The 18,823-nt window shown below is 41.7% G+C and overlaps 1 protein-coding gene across 24 annotated transcripts in view; it reads left to right on the top strand.

Annotated features, from left to right (window-relative positions):
* The first annotated feature begins 651 nt into the window (after window positions 1–651).
* LOC309618603 (leucine-rich repeat-containing protein 37A2-like) overlaps window positions 652–18,823 on the top strand; it is a 29,453-nt gene continuing 11,281 nt past the window's right edge. For 2 of the 24 annotated variants that reach the window (XR_014238545.1, XR_014238546.1), the window contains exons 1-4: window positions 940–1,459; window positions 4,228–5,958; window positions 10,354–10,925; window positions 11,350–18,692. Coding sequence is in view for 1 of the 24 variants with exons in the window: in XM_082372626.1 (XP_082228752.1) it covers window positions 18,453–18,692 (240 nt within the window). In the remaining 23 variants the exon portion in view is untranslated. Of the gene's footprint in view, window positions 900–939; window positions 1,460–4,227; window positions 5,959–10,353; window positions 10,926–11,349; window positions 18,693–18,823 lie in introns of those variants that run through there. The other 22 variants (XR_014238552.1, XR_014238553.1, XR_014238540.1 and 19 more) reach the window with 21 other exon arrangements.

Raw genomic sequence — 18,823 nt, 5'->3', positions numbered from 1 at the left:
TCATTTCAGCAACAAGTTTCCCTCTGAAAACCTAAGCTTCGAGAAGCATTAGGAGACAGTGCCGGCTGTTGGGAGCTATCTCTCAAAAATCTGTGGGGGCGAGCTGACTGCTCAGGTCGGCTCTAGAACTAAGATTCCTCTCAGCGGACACCACAGGCAGATGAGGTGCTGAAGCAGTACCCCGGGGCGCCCAGTTAATGAGGCGCGAGGTGGCTTCCTCCAGCCCTCCCTCCGCCCCGGCTCGGCTCACTTACAAGGCCTCGGCCGTGGGTCCAGAGCTCAGCTCCCACACCAGCAAGGTTTTGTCACCCACGATGGGAACCACAAAATTTACCAACGGCACCATCCCACCGTTACCGCTCGTGCGCGGCTCGGTGCGCAGGCGGACTGCGCCTGCGCACGGGCGTCTGCGCACTCGCGCCTGCGCACGGGCGTCTGCGCACTCGAGCCTCGCACCGCGTCTGCGCACGCGCTCCTGAGCACCGCATCTGCGCACGCGCGCCTGCGCACAGCGCCTGCGCACTACGTCTGCGCTGGCGCGCGTGCGGAGAGTCGGTGCGTATGCGCGCGTAGGCAGAAGGGGTTCATAGACGCCGTGCACAGACGCTCGTCCGCAGACGCGCGGGCGCAAACGTCCGTGCGCAGGCGCCCGGGCGCAGAGGCCCTTTCGCTATCGCGCGTGCGCATATGTCCCTGCGCAGGCGTGCGACCACACACGCCTTGCGCAGACGCCCGTCCGCAGGCGCGCGTGCGCAGGCGCAGTCCGCTTGCGCACTGAGCCGCGCACGAGCGGTAACGGTCGGATGGTGCCGTTGGTAACATTTGTGGTTCCCATCGTGGGTGACAAAACCTTGCTGGTGTGGGAGCTGAGCTCTGGACCCACGGCCGAGGCCTTGTAAGTGAGCCGAGCCGGGGCGGAGGGAGGGCTGGAGGAAGCCACCTCGCGCCTCAGTAACTGGGCTCCCCGGGGTACTGCTTCAGCACCTCATCTGCCTGTGGTGTCCGCTGAGAGGAATCTTAGTTCTAGAGCCGACCTGAGCAGTCAGCTCGCCCCCACAGATTTTTGAGAGATAGCTCCCAACAGCCGGCATTGCCTCCTAATGCTTCTCGAAGCTTAGGATTTCAGAGGGAAACCTGTTCATGAAATGAGAAGTGTTTGGATTTGCAGGATCACCACAGTTGCCTGCGGCGAAGGGCTGGGGGAATGGAAGGGAACGGGCGGTTTGGCTTCCTGGGCGTGAAATTGCCTGCACTTACTTAGCATGGGACCACCCTACAGCATTCTCTGTTCACAGTCTTCTCCCAGTTTGGCCTTCTGTATTCGGTCCGAGTCGTCCCAAACGCAGCAGTGGCCGGTCCTGGGTTCTATGCCATCATCAAGGTTTATTCAGCAAGGGATGCCCACAGAGCCCAAAAGGCATGCGACCAGAAGCAGCTTTTTTAGGCATCTCCAGTGAAGGTGGGTCCAAATGTGGAATTCCTTGCTCTACTGGGATGAAGTGCTGAATTTAAAACTAATAGGCCATCGGGAATTCCCTGGGGGGTCCAGTGGTTAGGACTCTGCACTTTCACTGCTGAGGGCCCGGGTTCAATCCCTGGTCTGGGAAGTAAGATCCCGGGGTGGGGGAGGGGGGAAGGCCAGCGTTTGTACAGCACTGTGGTGTACAGAATGCTCTCAGATGCACTGCTCCACTGATCCCCCAGTTCCCCAGTTCTTTCTTTTTTTTTTTTTAGATGAAGAAACTCGAACTCAGGATGGTTAAGTGACTTACTTAAGGTTCATGACAGTAAATGTGGAAACTAGAGGCCAAACTCAAACTTAAGTGATGTTAAACACCATGTCATTTTATGCTGCCCCTTAATTTAAGGAATCTTCACAAGAGTCTTCCTTATATTTACTTTTATGTGGATTTTAAATCTGTGAGGTTGACAAATTGTTTTTTAAATTAATTAATTAATTTATTTTTGGCTGCGTTGGGTCTTGTTGCTGCGCGCCGGCTTTGTCTAGTTGCGACGAGCGGGGGTTGCTCTTCCTTGCGGTGCGTGGGCTTCTCATCGCGATGGCTTCTCTTGTTGCGGAGTACGGGTTCTAGGCACGCGGGCTTCAGTAGTTGTGGCTCACGGGCTCTAGAGCACAGGCTCAGTAGTTGTGGCACACGGGCTTAGTTGCTCTGCGGCATGTGGGATCTTCCCGTACCAGGGATCGAACCCGTGTGCCCTGCATTGGCTGGCGGACTCTTAACCACTGTGCCACCCGGGAAGTCCCGAGCTTGACAAACTTTTGTCAGATGTAACATAAAGGAGGCTTCATCATCATCATCACTCTCAAACTGCCTATTCAGAACTCCATTCAGATTCCAGAAAATGGTTAAAATATCCTTTAATGCATTGTAGAAACCTTATTCCATATTAACATGCCATCCAATTTTACTTCCCATTTCACATAACCACTGAGATATTACGCATGATCCTGGAAAGATTATGAGACAGTTACTTGGTATCAGTTGTGAGTAATGAGTTCTTTTTTCACATTGGACATTAAGACCATTCCATAAGCTTAGGTTCTGAGATTTTCACAGCATAAAGCCCGCACTGATAGAGTAATGAAGAAAATGTTCTACAAGTCACTATAGAGTTGAGAGAAAAGGGCATTCGTATTAGATTTCTTTAATGCAGAGCCTTAGTTTACTACCCACAGCCCCGAAATTGTTACCTACTTTAATTATGCGTTCTCTTTAAATTTTATTTATTTATTTGGTTCCACCGGGTCTTAGTTGCAGCAGGCGGGCTCCTTAGTTGCGGCAGGTGAGCTCCCCAGTTGCAGCAGGCAGGCTCCTTTAGTTGTGGCTCACAGGCTCCTTAACTGTGGCATGCAAACTCTTAGTTGCAGCATACACGTGAGACCTAGGTCCCTGACCAGGGATCGAACCCGGGCCCCCTGCATTGGGAGCACAGAGTCTTAACCACTGCACCAGCAGGGAAGTTCCAATTATGTCTTCTTTTATTCATTAGCAGGTATACATACTTCTTATCTTTTTTCCTCTGTATTTTTTGTACATACAGACAAGAGAATAACATCTTCAACTAAAATGAAGGAAAGGCCTAATGTATCTGAGTTTTTCTCAGTAGCACGAAGGGAAATGTTTGCCAGCAAGAACTGTGGCCAGGTTATCCCAGATGTCAACTGTCTCTACTACCCAGGGACTCAGAGCCCTTCTGAAGCTTCCTAATTGTCCAGGACCGCTCCATTATGACTCACCGTACAGGGCCTAGCCTCCCTGTTTTAAATGTTGCGACACTCCACATTTAAAAATTAGTCTTCATTTCTCCTTCCCAGCAGGCAGCTTCAGTTGGAGAAAGTAATTTCATTTTCTTATGTACTCATTCATTCACTCAGTCAACAGACCATCACTCCTCTATTATATGCCAAGATCTATGCTTGTTTCTGGTAACAAGGAAAGAATAATATATGGTTCCTTCAAGCACTTAAGGAGCTCATAAACTAGTGACGGAGGAAGATGCACAAACACATCAAAAAAGAATTAACAATGCTTTGACTTTATTTGTATTATTTGAATTTTTATGACTGTATTTCTATACTACACCCTGTTCGAAATGGAAATAGACATTTAAGAAAGAACTAGTGATGTAAAAAAATCCACAGTAATATGTAAGTTATTTAGAGAGCTAAGACTGGAAATATTTGCACTCTCAAAGAAGCTTGTTAATGCAGATGAACCTCTGATTCTTTTGGTTGCTTTACTTACATTTATAGAGGTATACGTATTCCCTCTTCTAACAGGGGTTAGTAACTTGGGGAGGGGGTGCTACAGATTAAGGTCCTAATTCAGTTGCAGGTCTATCTTATCTCGTCTTCAGGTCATATTCTCATCTCATACAGGATGAGATGACTAAAACAGTTCACTTCCTTTGCTTACCCCCAGCCCCGTAATAGGCTTCTGCTGGGCTTCCTTTGTTGCTTTCATCATCACTTTCACCACCAGAGGTCAGGGAACCTTCCGGTTAATCAGGGGCCCTGGAAATGATGCAGAAAGGTACTGACTTAAAAATAATAAATAACATTTATTTAGGGTTCACTTTGAACTCATTGCTTAAAATGTTCTATTTAATCTTCACTCTATGAAATTGGTATTGATAAATCTCAGGTATATTCAAAATAAGTCTCTATGTAGGGTTGTGATATTTTTAGGTCTTTTATGTCTTTAGGGTCGTCTCGGCACCAGACATAAGGCGGTTCGACATAATACGCTTGCCCTGAACAGCTCCAGATGCCAAGAATTGGCAAATTACTACTTTGGTTTCAATGGGTGGTCAAAAAGGATCATCAGGGTAAACTCTGTAGATTTTCTTTGACTAACCAGACTCCTTTCAACATTGAACTCCTAGACTTTAGAGAGAAGCATAGAGCAGGGCTATGGGGAGGAGATGTGAGAGGCTTCCACATGGAAGTATCTGAGCATTGGCCTGCCACCTAGAATTAGTGATAATCTCAATGACTTGGATGGTGGTGTCCATAATTTTCTCCAGTATTTGTATGGTATATAATAAAAAAGTGTTGTCTATATTTAGTCATTCATTTGCAAGTCTCACTTGACTTTGAAGCTATAGCATACCTAAAGTATTACCTGGGATTGCTGGAGTTTAGTTTTTATCGCTAACACCAGCATATTTTGAAGTCTAGCCTTTAATTCAAAATCCTAACAGCTTCAGGATCTTTCTAACCTTGAAGAAAGGGAAAATGAAGATATTGTGACACCACTTCAGAAGCAAAGCCTGAAGTTCTTCTGTGCTTTAGAGGTGGCGTTGCCCTCCCACGAGTGCAGGAGTCCTGCAGCTGGCATGGCTGAGGAACCTTTGGATAAGTTGGAGGAAGGTCTGTTTTCCAGTATGTGTGTGTGTGGGGAGGTGAGGGAGTGGGATTTCTCTTTTTTCCTTTCTTTCTGAAACTCAACTTTTAGATACATCATCACCTTGGCTAAGCAACTAAAGCCCTGGGCAGAATTTTTCTGCCTGACAATATAGGTTTTTATCTTAGGCAATACCTGACAGCACCTTAAACTTTAGAATTTTAGAACTGACTGCCTGCCAAGAAACTTAGGAGGAGGGAAAATTAGTTAGTTGGTTTTTTTTTTTTTTTTTTTGGTTAATAATTTGTTTTTTGCTAAAATAATCCCTCAAATACAGATGTCTTCTGGCCTTCAGTTATCCCAACAAAATCATTGTCTAAAGATTGAAATAAACTCTTGTGTAAATGTTCAGTCCTTTGCCTCCTATAGAGGGGCCTGAGCGGAAAAAGTAAATGTAGATCCCTAGAAAGGGGATTCCGACTGGTACTGAGTTTTTTCCTAGAATCCATGGCACTTGGGCTTAGGGTTTTACGTCAGAGGCGGAACTGTTAGCGAATGGAGTGGAGGAGGCTCCACCATCCACCTGAGTGGGTGATGGTTGAGGAGAGGCCAGATCATCTGCACTACCACCAAGTCTATCTCACTGTATGAATCCAGCCCTTTACGCACAGGAGAGCAGGGTCTGTAGCAGTGTAGCCTCAGCTTGTCCATTTGAAATCTGTGAGTAACATGAGATTTGTGCCACGTTCTTGGTTTGCATTTCCCATCGAGTATTTTAGGAACTTCCAGAATAGATCTGAGCAGTAAAAATGTGCCATGCCAGGGTATACCTACAACAGAGACATTCAGCAGTACCCCAGTGTTGTGCCTGCCCTTAATCACTAAGATAATGATCTAAGAATGACAGATGCATTTTTAGTTTTAAACACATAACCTAGAAATCAGTTATTCAGATAGGCATTTTAAATTCATCTGTTTTGGTTGGATTTAGGGTCATTATCATTCCTTATGAAAAGGAAGGTAACCCAGAAGCTTGCTATTCAGAAGGCTATGACAGATGCATTCCGGAAACTGCTGATTGTGGTTTTAGGTAAGACCTTTTTTTTTTCAGTACTCACTCAAAGTTCATTAAAATAAATGTCCTATGATATGTCCTTTAGTTGTAGTAAAAGTAGCTCTTATATACTTTATTTTTAACTTTTCTCTCTTTGAATATCATTCACAGGCACAGACTCAACTTCTTATATAATGATAATAACTTTTTCTTACTGATGTTCAAGTATTCACAACTTAGCTACTAGTAGCAGCTTTAAGATGACTCTTTGTCCTTTCAGCATTATCCTAGAGAATTTCTTTTTTTTTTCACACACACACACACACACACACACACACACACACACACACTGTATTTTATTTTTACAAGAGATAAATAGACTGACACCAAGCATTGTAAATGGATGACCACAACAAAAGCAACAATGATTGCCATTACCAAACACGAAACACACTCATACTATGTCATAATATTGACATTCAGTCCAGTAATCCTCCACTGTAACAGCTCCTTTACTTTGCAGTGAAAATTGATTTCTATATTCTTTACCTCTGAGTCCTTGTGGAATTTTTTCTTTTTAATTCAAACAGAAAGTCACAAAAATTATACTCATCCTCATCAGTTCACTCAGTGCCATGTAATTAATTTTTTTTTTCATCTTGATCTTTTGTTAGCACTTTTATGAGTTCATCAGCTTTCCATTAGAGTTCTGAAAATGCTTATTCATTCAGTTCAGCAGTACAGTTCCCAGAAACCTGTACTTGTCAGAGTCTTTTCTATGAATTCCTTGAAGATGAAACCCTTTTATAGGAACATATTTGCAAAAGCATCAGAGTACACCCAGAACTGTCTGTAACTGACAAAAGACTTAAAAATGACCACGGATAAAGATTTGATGAAAGTTCATAATAGTGCAATTGACAATGAAATTTAGTTTTTTCTGAGATATACATTTTAAAGTAATAACTAGAATTATGACTTATGATACCAGAACATATAAGATTTTTAGAAATTTCACGTAATGTCTGAAACATTTATATTAACATATTTCCATACAGATAACCCAATGAAAGTTTAGTATTAGTTGTTTCGTTTGTTTGTTTTTTTATCCTGCAGGTTCTTATTAGTCATCAGTTTTATACAAATCAGTGTATACATGCCAATCCCAATCGTCCAATTCAGCACACCACCATCCCCACCCCACCGCAGTTTTTCCCCCTTGGTGTCCATATGTCTGTTCTCTACATCTGTGTCTCAACTTCTGCCCTGCAAACCGGCTCATCTGTACCATTTTTCTAGGTTCCACATACATGCCTTAATATAGGATATTTGTTTTTCTCTTTCTGACTTACTTCACTCTGTATGACAGTCTCTAGATCCATCCACGTCTCAACAAATGACTCAATTTCGTTCCTTTTTATGGCTGAGTAATATTCCATTGTATATATGTACCACATCTTCTTTAACCATTCGTCTGTCGATGGGCATTTAGGTTGCTTCCATGTCCTGGCTACTGTAAATAGTGCGGCAGTGAACATTGGGGTGCATGTGTCTTTTTGAATTATGGTTTTCTCTGGGTATATGCCCAGTAGTGGGATTGTTGGATCATATGGTAAATCTATTTTTAGTTTTTTAAGGAACCTCCATACTGTTCTCCATAGTGGCTGTATCAATTTACATTCCCACCAACAGTGCAAGAGGGTTCCCCTTTCTCCACACCCTCTCCAGCATTTGCTGTTTGTAGATTTTCTGATGATGCCCATTCTAACTGGTGTGAGGTGATACCTCATTGTAGTTTTGATTTGCAGTTCTCTAATAATTAGTGATGTTGAGCATCTTTTCATGTGCTTCTTGGCCATCTGTATGTCTTCTTTGGAGAAATGTCTATTTAGGTCTTCTGCCCATTTTTGGATTGGGTTGTTTGTTTCTTTAATATTGAGCTGAATGAGCTGTTTATATATTTTGGAGTTTAATCCTTTGTCCGTTGATTCGTTTGCAAATATCTTCTCCCATTCTGAGGGTTGTCTTTTCGTCTTGTTTACGGTTTCCTTTGCTGTGCAAAAGCTTTGAAGTTTCATTAGGTCCCATTTATTAATTTTTGTTTTTATTTCCATTACTCTAGGAGGTGGATCAAAAAAGATCTTGCTGTGATTTATGTCAGAGAGTGTTCTTCCTATGTTTTCCTCTAAGAGTTTTATAGTGTCCGGTCTTACATTTAGGTCTCGAATCCATTTTGAGTTCATTTTTGTGTATGGTGTTAGGGAGTGTTCTAATTTCATTCTTTTACATGTAGCTGTCCAGTTTTCCCAGCACTACTTATTGAAGAGACTGTCTTTTCTCCATTGTATATCTTTGCCTCCTTTGTCATAGATGAGTTGACCATAGGTGCGTGGGTTTATCTCTGGGCTTTCTATCTTGTTCCATTGATCTATGTTTCTGTTTTTGTGCCAGTACCATATTGTCTTGATGACTGTAGCTTTGTAGTATAGTCTGAAGTCAGGGAGTCTGATTCCTCCAGCTCTGTTTTTTTCCCTCAAGACTGCTTTGGCTATTCGGGGTCTTTTGTGTCTCCATACAAATTTTAAGATGATTTGTTCTAGTTCTGTAAAAAATGCCATTGGTAATTTGATAGGGATTGCATTGAATCTGTAGATTGCTTTGGGTAGTATAGTCATTTTCACAATATTGATTCTTCCAATCCAAGAACATGGTATATCTCTCCATCTGTTGGTATCATCTTTAATTTCTTTCATCAGTGTCTTATACTTTTCTGCATACAGGTCTTTTGTCTCCCTAGGTAGGTTTATTCCTAGGTATTTTATTCTTTTTGTTGCAATGGTAAATGGGAGTGTTTCCATAATTTCTCTTTCAGATTGTTCATCATTAGTGTATAGGAATGCAAGAGATTTCTGTGCATTAATTTTGGATCCTGCAACTTTACCAAATTCATTGATTAGCTCTAGTAGTTTTCTGGTGGCATCTTTAGGATTCCCTATGTATAATATCATGCCATCTGCAAACAGTGACAGTTTTACTTCTTCTTTTCCAATTTGTATTCTTTTTATTTCTGTTTCTTCTGTGATTGCCGTGGCTAGGACTTCCAAAACTATGCTGAATAATAGTGGTGAGAGTGGACATCCTTGTCTCGTTCCTGATCTTAGAGGAAATGCTTCCAGTTTATCACCATTGAGAATGATGTTTGCCATGGGTTTGTCGTATATGGCCTTTTTTATGTTGAGGTAGGTTCCCTCTATGCCCACTTTCTGGAGAGTTTTTATCATAAATGGGTGTTGAACTTTGTCAAAAGCTTTTTCTGCGTCTATTGAGATGATCATAAGTGTTTTATTCTTCAATTTGTTAATATGGTGTATCACATTGATTGATTTGCGTATATTGAAGAATCCTTGCATCCCTGGGATAAATCCCACTTGATCGTGGTGTATGATCCGTTTAATGTGTTGTTGGATTCTGTTTGCTAGTATTTTGTTGAGGATTTTTGCATCTATATTCATCAGCGATATTGGTCTGTAATTTTCTTTTTTTGTAGTATCTTTGTCTGGTTTTGGTATCAGGGTGATGGTGGCCTCATAGAATGAGTTTGGGAGTGTTCCTTCGTCTGCAATTTTTTGGAAGAGTTTGAGAAGGATGGGTGTTACCTCTTCTCTAAATGTTTGATAGAGTTCACCTGTGAAGCCATCTGGGCCTGGACTTTTGTTTGTTGGAAGATTTTTAATCACAGTTTCAATTTCATTACTTGTGATTGGTCTGTTCATGTTTTCTGTTTCTTCCTGGTTCAGTCTTGGAAGGTTATACCTTTCTAAGAATTTGTCCATTTCTTCCAGGTTGTCCATTTTATTGGCATAGAGTTGCTTGTAGTAGTCTCTTAGGATGCTTTGTATTTCTGCGGTGTCTGTGGTAACTTCTCCTTTTTCATTTCTACTTTTATTGATTTGAGTCCTCTCCCTCTTTTTCTTGATGAGTCTGGCTAATGGCTTATCAATTTTGTTTATCTTCTCAAAAAACCAGCTTTTAGTTTTATTGATCTTTGCTATTGTTTTCTTTGTTTCTATTTCATGTATTTCCGCTCTGATCTTTATGATTTCTTTCCTTCTGCTAACTTTGGATTTTGTTTGTTCTTCTTTCTCTAGTTCCTTTAGGTGTAAGGTTAGATTGTTTACTTGAGATTTTTCTTGTTTCTTTAGGTAGGCTTGTATAGCTATAAGCTTCCGTCTTAAAACTGCTTTTGCTGCATCCCATAGGTTTTGGATCGTCGTGTTTTCATTGTCATTTGTCTGTAGGAATTTTTTGATTTCCTCCTTGATTTCTTCAGTGATCTCTTGGTTATTTAGTAACCTCCACGAGAGGCTGTTTCATCTTCAGGAGAAGAGACTTCTCAGGAAAAACCTTTTCCAGAATTATTTTCTCTTTCAGGCCTTTCTACAGAAAACACTACTTCAGAAAACAATACAGCACAAAATGTTTCTGAAGAAATTATTTCTACAGGAAACTCTACTCTCCCAGGAGGAACCGGCCCTGGAAACACTACCCATAGGAACGTCTCCACTGCACATTCTACTGTTGCTGCAGACAACAGTATGCCAACTGTTCAACACACCAACGAAACACAATGGGAGTAGCACAACACGGGCACTGAATTATCCTCTAAGCCCACAAGCTTCACATTCCCAGGGCTCACATCCCCGGGTGATCAAGTTGAAACTCAGCTAAAGCAGCAGCTGCGGTCCCTCATCCCCAACAATGACATGCGAAGGCTCATTTCTCATGTTATCCAGACTTTGAAAATAGACTGCTCGGAGACCCACGTGCAGCTGGCCTGTGCCAACCTCATCTCTAGAACAGGCCTCCTGATGAAGCTTCTCAGCAAGCAGCAAGAAGTAAAGGTGTCCAAAGCGGAATGGGATACGGACCAGTGGAAAAGTGACAACTCTGTCAGTGAGAGCACAGAAGCCCAGAGTGAGCAGAAAGAGCAGGAGTCAAGTGAGGTGAGGAGAACCCCTGAAACATGGGACCTGGACTTTTACTCAGTTTAGGACATGCCATGAACGTGCCCAGGCAGGAATACCACGGGCTCCTAGTCTGTATCGTATCTTCAGCCGTGAAACTGGCTAAGACAGTGATCTCCCACTTGGCTCATTTAGAGAGTGTGCCACTATTCCTAGGGTAGACGAGAAGAGGACATAACACAAGACAACTAAATTGTAGATAAATAAATTGTAGAAGAAAAGGCTAATGATAAGATTAATAACATTAAATTTAGCTTGTTCTTATAGAAGCTACTCGCCTGAAAGGATTGGGTTTTATAGTAGTTTAAGAATAGTTAGCGATTGTTTAGAATAGGTTTAAGAAGAGTTAGCTTTCATCCCTTGTATCTCCTTGTTTTTAAAAAATTGTTATTTATTTTTTTAGCTCACAAAAGAAGTTCCAGGATATGGCTGTAACAACAAACTCATCTTGGCAATATCTGTAACTGTAGTAGTGACGATTTTGGTTACAATTCTCTGTCTCATTGAGGTAAGGACAATAATTCCTTCAGATTCAGAACCCACAAACTGAGAATCAAAGCCACTTTTCCACCTACTACTACTTGATTCTTCTCTTTAGTCATGAGGACTGAGATACACTATGTTCTTTTACTGAAAAGTATATTCCCAGGATTTTTTGTTTCCTTTTTTCTTTTTTGGCTGCGTTGGGTCTTCATTGCGGTGCACGGGCTTCTCATTGCGGTGGCTTCTCTTGCTGTGGAGTACGGGCTCTAGACGCGCGGGCTCAGGAGTTGTGGCGCACGGACTTAGTTGCTCCACAGCATGTGGGACTTTCCGAGACCAGGGATGGGACCCGTGTCCCCTGCACTGGCAGGCAGATTCTTAACCACTGAACCACCAGGGAAGTCCCAATTCCAGTATTCTTAATCGTTTGTGTAGATCCATATTCCAAACAAGTGTCATTTTCCTTCTGCTTAAAAATACTTCTTTTACCATTTCTTATAGTGAAAGTCTACTAGTAATGAATTCTTTCAGCTTTTGTATGTCTGAGATAGCCTTCATTTTGCTTTTGTTTGGACAGATCTGGGTATAGAATTCTAGCTTGATAGAATTCAATGCAGTACTTTAAAGGTGTTATTCCACTGAGTTCTCGTTTACATTGTTTCCAACAAGAATTCTGATGTCATTGTTATCTTTGTTCCTCTGTACGTAGTGTATAGGTTTTTCCTCTGGCTGCTTTTAAATTTTTCTCTTTATTGCTGGTTTTGAGCAATTTGATTATTTTTTGTGCCTTGGTGTAGTTTTGTCCATGTTTCTTATGCTTAAAGTTCGTTGATCTTCTTGACTTTGTGGGTTTATAGTGTTTACCAATTTGGAAAAGTGTTGGCTATTATTTCTTCAAATTTTTGTATTTCTCCTCTCCTTCATGGACTCTAAGTACCCATGTATTAGGCCACTTGAAGTTGTTGCACAACTCACTGAGGCTCTATTCATTTTTGTTGTTGTTTTGTTTTGTTACTCTTTTTGTTTCATTTTGGATGGTTTCTATTACTATGCCTTAATGTTCACTGACCCTTTCTTCTGCAGTGTCTAATCTGCCATTAACCTCGTTCAGTGTCTTTTTCATTTAGACATTGTTTTTAATCTCTAGAAGCACAATTTGGGTCTGTTTTACATTTTCCATGCCTATACTTAACATTTTCAGTGTTTATTCTGGGTTTTTTAACATATGAAATGCAGTTGTAATAACTTTTCTTCATGTGTAATAACTTTTTAAATGTTCTTTTCTGCCAATTCTAACATCTGTATGGATTATGGGTTAGTTTTGATTGATTGCCTTTTCTCCTCAGTATGGGTCATATTTTCCTACTTCTTTGCATGCTTGGCAATTTTTCATATGATCCCAGATATTGTGAGGTTTAGTTTATTGTGTGATATATATATATATACATATTCCTGTAAAATGCTTGGGCTTTGTTTCGGGTGAAATTAAGTTACTCAGAACAATTTTATTCTTTTAGGTCTAGTGTGTAAGATTCGTTGGGTAGGAGTCCAAGTAGCCTTTAGTCTGGAGCTCACTATATGCAACTACGGAGACAAGTCCTTTCTGAGTATCATGAGGTTTTGCAGTCTGACTTGTAGGAACAGGTACTATTCCTACAACCCTGTGTGATATCCAGTTATTCTTATTATTAATCCTTTCATGTGGTTCTTTTCCTGGCATCAGGGAATTCCTCACAGAAATGTACTGACCAATACTTTGTTGAATTCTCAAGAGATCCCTCTGCATATCTCCAGAGTTCTTTGTCTGTGCACTTCTTTTCTCTCTGATACTCTGCTTTGTGAACTCTAGTTACGTTGGTTTTCCCAGACTCTCAGCTCCATTTCCTCAGTCAGGGAGTCCACCAGTCTCTGCCTGGACTTCTCTTCCCTTTACCATGACCTGGAAACTCTCTCAGAGAAGTAAGGTAGGGCAATTAGAGGGATCACTTCATTTATTTCCCATCTCCTCGGGATCACTGAACTTTATTGCCTGAGGTCCAGTTTCTTGAAAACTGTTGTTTCATATGTCCTGTCTGATGTTTTCATTGTTTCAGGTGGGAGGTCAAATTGGTCCTTGTTACTTCATCTTGGCCAGAAGCCAATAACATAGTTTAAGTCTGTTTTGTTTTGATACAGGGTCCAGTTAAAGATTAGGCATTGCATGTCATGTCTTTGTTTCCTTTAATCTAGAATATTTCCCTACTATTTTTTTTGATGTTTTATGACATTGGCATTTTTGAAGAGTCTAAGCCAGTTGTCTTGTAAATTGCCCCACAATCTGGATTTGTCTGTTTCCTCATTAGATTCAAAGTAAACATTTTGGGGAAGAATACTATATAGGTGATGTATTCTTCATACTTCATCACTTCAGGTGGCCCAGTGCTAAGTTTGATCACTTGACTAAGGTGGTATGTTGCATATCTCTCCATTGTAAAGTTATTTTTCCCCTTGGTAATTGATAAATAATATGTGGGGTGATACGTTGGGATCAGTGAAGATCCTACTTTCAAACAACTCTTCACCCAACTGTGCATCAATGATAATCCTTGTCTGAATCGATTATTACATTGATAGTTGCAAAATGACACTTTCCTAATTCTATCATTCCTTTTGCATTTATTAGCTGACATTATTCTATAAAGAAGAGCTCCCCCACTTTTCATTTTGAGTAGCATTGTGAACTCATGTGCTTTTTTAAAAATTAACTATGTTATACCTTATTATAATGATAATGTTATTCTTTGGAATGTTCCTTTTGTCCAGATTTGGCCAATGCGATCTCTGTTATTGTTTAACCACACGATGCTTTTTTCTTACTAGAATGATTTCTAATATATTACTACTCACAAATAGGAACTGAGAAAAGGACTCCAGAAGGTGCGGTCTTATTCAGACTCTTCTTAGAAGTCCGCCTTCTTCCTGTGTACTCTCAACCCCAAGTGAGGCTTTCGGGTTGGAAGGAGATACTTCTGAATTAAACTACAGATCAATGTCACCCAATTCTAATCCCTATTCCCTTTTTTCTAGGCATACCATACCTGCTGCCATCCTAATCCTTCTGCTGGGCACCTCTCTTCTCCTCTTTGTTTATTTACAACAGTCAAGAGCAGCAATTGGCCAACCGGCCGCTATCCAGTTCTCCAGTCCATATGCCCCAAGAACTCCTTTTTGCACTGGTCTGTGGTGGCCTTGGCCTACCTCTTCTACCTACTCAAGTAACTCTTTTACCACGAATTTAATTACCTGTGTTTCCCTTTATAGGGTCTTACCTAGCCGTATGGCCTGCTGCCTCTGCCAATTTAAAAACACTATTGAGGTTGTCTGTAAGACAGTCAAGCTGCGTTGTGACAGTGAATGCCTGACAGACATCACACGTTGTGGTGAGTCTCAATTGCGGGATAATAAATTTTTAAATTTTAATTTAATTTTTTAATAATTTTTATTTTTAATCAGTGATGATAAATTTTCAAATTAATGATGTAATTGCATTATTTTAATTCATTCATTCAGCGGTCCAGCTCCCTACGTTTCTAAGAACTACCCCCTTGCTAAAAATCAGATTCTTGGTTACATTATTAAGCTAATAAGAGCTCAGGTACATAGTTAGCTTAATAATGTAACCGATCCGCATACATAAAGGAACAAAAGAAAGGCATGGAAGGGGGAAGGGAATTAACATTAATGGCCACATATCCTATGCTGTGCTCTCTGCAAATGAGAACTTATTCGTAGAGTGCGTCACAGTTTGTAAACTGATCTTATATACATTAGGTCTCAACTACCCTTTGTCTTCTAGGACAGGTGTAAATATATTTTTGTTTCTTTTATTTGTTTCTGCAATTTTATAAAGAGTACAAGTGATGCTGTTTTATGTCCTATTGGGAGCCTGAGAGTTTCTGGTTCCATAACCAGAAGCTGCTACCTAGCCCTTCTAATGGATGGGAGAGCTAGTTTATTCTTAGACTGTCCAGCTCTGAACTTGCTCTGAATCTCAAGCTTTTCTATCCACAAAACACTCAGGGGCTTTCAACTATTTTTCTATATATTAGATTTATTGGCACTAACTTGATGACTTCCAAAACGTGCTTTCCTGCCCAGGTAGCTTGAATACAGGGCTCTTTCAGTGATCTAGAGCACGTCATATATAATAACACTTTGCTACTTCTATAAAGACAATATTGCTGATTTTTCAACACAATTTATTTTTTATTGGCCGTGCCACACAGCTTGTGGGATCTTAGTTCCCCAACCAGGGATTGACCGCGGGCCACAGCAGGGAAAGTGCTGGGTCCTAACCACTAGACCACCAGGGAACTGCCCCAAACAATTTTTTTACTAATTATATTACTCCCTTCTCGCCCAGAAGTGTGCAGAAAAGGCATTTTTCATCTCCTTTTACAGGCGAGGAAAAACAAAATCAGAGGTGTTAAGTGCTATGACCCTAGTGCCCCGATCTCCTGTCCCCTTTTTGGGGCTCTCTGCAAGCCCATGCTCCTCCTTTCTCATGACCCTTCCCTCCTCCTTTGACCCTGACCAAAAATACTTTTAATCCTTTTGGAAGAGAAGCCCAGCTACACAATGGTACACATTACCTTCACACAGTTATAAGCTTTGGATGGTTCCCCAAGTAAAGCTGGAAATATTAGAAGTAAAATGAAATGAAAGCAAAGTAGCCATCTGACACAAGTTGCTTTCTCCCTTCTGCATTTTAGGACCTCAAGTATTATTCCATTGATTTGTTGAACATTCCACGTTGACAAACAATCTGGCAACTCTTCGTAACATATACCCTAGATCCCTGCCCAAATTTTAGCAAAGAGCCACGGCGGACATAGTGTTTTTTTCTGTATAGAGCCTTCTGTTATGGCGGCTGGGATATATGGAAGCAGGGACTGAGCAAAGGACTCGGTGGGTGGGTGGAGAAGAGAATGTCCAGGTGACCACCTGTTAGCGGCGGTTGTTGTCGTGGACATCTGTGATAGTAGCAAGAACTCAAGCACACTGAAGAGGTGGAGAGAGGAAGCCTCACACTCCTCTGCCTCTGAGGCAGGACAGGATGGGGTATGTGAATGTGAGGAGTCACAGTAGATCTGCAGAGAGTCCAGCTGAGATGGGGAGTATTTGTCTTCCAGCCTTGGCTTTTCTTGAGTACTGGCCCCTGGGAACCAGTGGAGTAATCCTGAATATAGTTACTATATTTCACGCTACAGAATTTTCTGAGTAGATAGCCACTTTTTCAAGAGATACCTTTTTCACATTTTGTTGTTGCCAGTCATAGGCTTAAGTGTGGGTTTCTTTTTCTCCTAAGTGGCACTCAAACGTTGACTGATTCCTAATTTATTTGGCTGTGGCCTGACAAAAAGCTGTCCCATCAGTCTTCAATGATCAAAAACAGTCTCCTCTTTTTTGAGAGATGAAGAAACATCTCTAGGGAATGCAGAAGGATCGTTGATGAAGGTGTTACAAGCGTGGAAGAAGAACAACAGCCCCGAGCTGACTATTGAGTCAGAGAGGGCATCCTCAGATAAAAGTGCTATCAGCTTGTCAGGCTTCATGAATGAGCAGCTGGACTTTAATAAAAACAGTGATATTATCAGGGCACGAATTTACATACTGCCTTATATCTCAGAGGGAAATCTAGGAGATGTGGAATCAACATTATTACCATTCCTTCAAGTTCTTTTTTCAAATACACAAGATGGAGATACGCCGCTGGGCCTTTTGAAAAACAATACAAGGAGCCCTTCTGTTAAACGTGTACGCAACAATTCAACTAATAAAAATAGATGGAGGAAACTCCATTTTCTGGAAAATTTGTTAGATGCAGAAACTCAAGAAAAAATGGATGAGGTGAAAAAGGAAGAAAAACCTGCCACGCGTACGCGTTCCAACCTTTTAAGTGCCATGTATAAACGCTACATCTTTCAAAAGAAGTTGGAAACTGCCCAACCACAGAAAGACAGCCTAGCAAAGACTAAGAGTACAGAGGAAAAGCTGCTGAGAATGAACAGGGTCCTCAAGGGCCCGAGGGGCCTACAGAAAATGCACCTCCAAGCAGTGGGAGATGAGAGCGTCTGGGGGAAACAGAATGCCCAGCCATCTGTGGCGAGCACTGCCGAAGAAAGAAGGCTCAGGAGGCCATCCCCAAGAAAGCTGAATCAGCTACTCATGGTGCAGAGGCCCAGGAAGCTGGTGGGAAAGTCCTCCAATGCAGAGTCTTCATTCATAAAGGAACACAAGGCAGAAGGTTCCTCTACCCTGAAACAGTACTTCAAGGGCAGGCCTTCTGCCTCCATCCCTCCAAAATCCCCACCTGAGGTTAAAAGCAAATCAAAAGACTTATCCAACACTATACTTGTTTTAGAAGATGCAAAGGCTAGAGTTAGAAATATTAAGGATTTTGAACTAATCTCACATTCTGGGAAATAATACATCTTCCATAAAATTAGGACTCATCGGGTCCACAGAAAACCCAAAGTCAAAAGGAGTCGAAAGTTCAGAAAGAAAATTTCACCCTATAGAGTGATGCTTGCAAGCCCTCCGTTCTCTGTAGGGAGGAGTCTCATAAATTCCCCTCCGCGAGAGGCTGTTTCATCTTCAGGAGAAGTGACTTCTCAGGGAAATCCTTTTCCAGAATTATTTTCTCTTTCAGACCCTTCGATAGAAAACACTACTTAAGAAAACAATACTGCACAAAATGTTTCTGAAGAAATTATTTCTACAGGAAACTCTAGTCTGCCAGGAGGAACCAGCCCTGGAAACACTACCCATAGGAACGTCTCCACTGCACATTCTGCTGTTGCTGCCGACAACAGTATGCCAACTGTTCAACACACCAACGAAACACAATGGGAGTAGCACAACACGGGCACTGAATTATCCTCTAAGCCCACAGGCTTCACTTTCCTAGGGTTCACATCCCCGGGTGATCAAGTTGAAACTCAGCTAAAGCAGCAGCTGCAGTCCCTCATCCCCAACAATGACATGCGAAGGCTCATTTCTCATGTTATCCAGACTTTGAAAATAGACTGCTCGGAGACCCACGTGCAGCTGGCCTGTGCCAACCTCATCTCTAGAACAGGCCTCCTGATGAAGCTTCTCAGCAAGCAGCAAGAAGTAAAGGTGTCCAAAGCGGAATGGGATACGGACCAGTGGAAAAGTGACAACTCTGTCAGTGAGAGCACAGAAGCCCAGAGTGAGCAGAAAGAGCAGGAGTCAAGTGAGGTGAGGAGAACCCCTGAAACATGGGACCTGGACTTTTACTCAGTTTAGGACATGCCATGAACGTGCCCAGGCAGGAATACCACGGGCTCCTAGTCTGTATCTTATCTTCAGCCGTGATACTGGCTAAGACA

The sequence above is a fragment of the Balaenoptera borealis genome (genome assembly GCF_965194805.1).
Source record: "Balaenoptera borealis genome assembly, chromosome: 20".
In the NCBI taxonomy this organism is placed as follows: Eukaryota; Metazoa; Chordata; class Mammalia; order Artiodactyla; family Balaenopteridae; genus Balaenoptera; species Balaenoptera borealis.
Note: the sequence above shows the minus strand (reverse complement) of the source record. Positions and strands in the feature narration are given on the sequence as shown.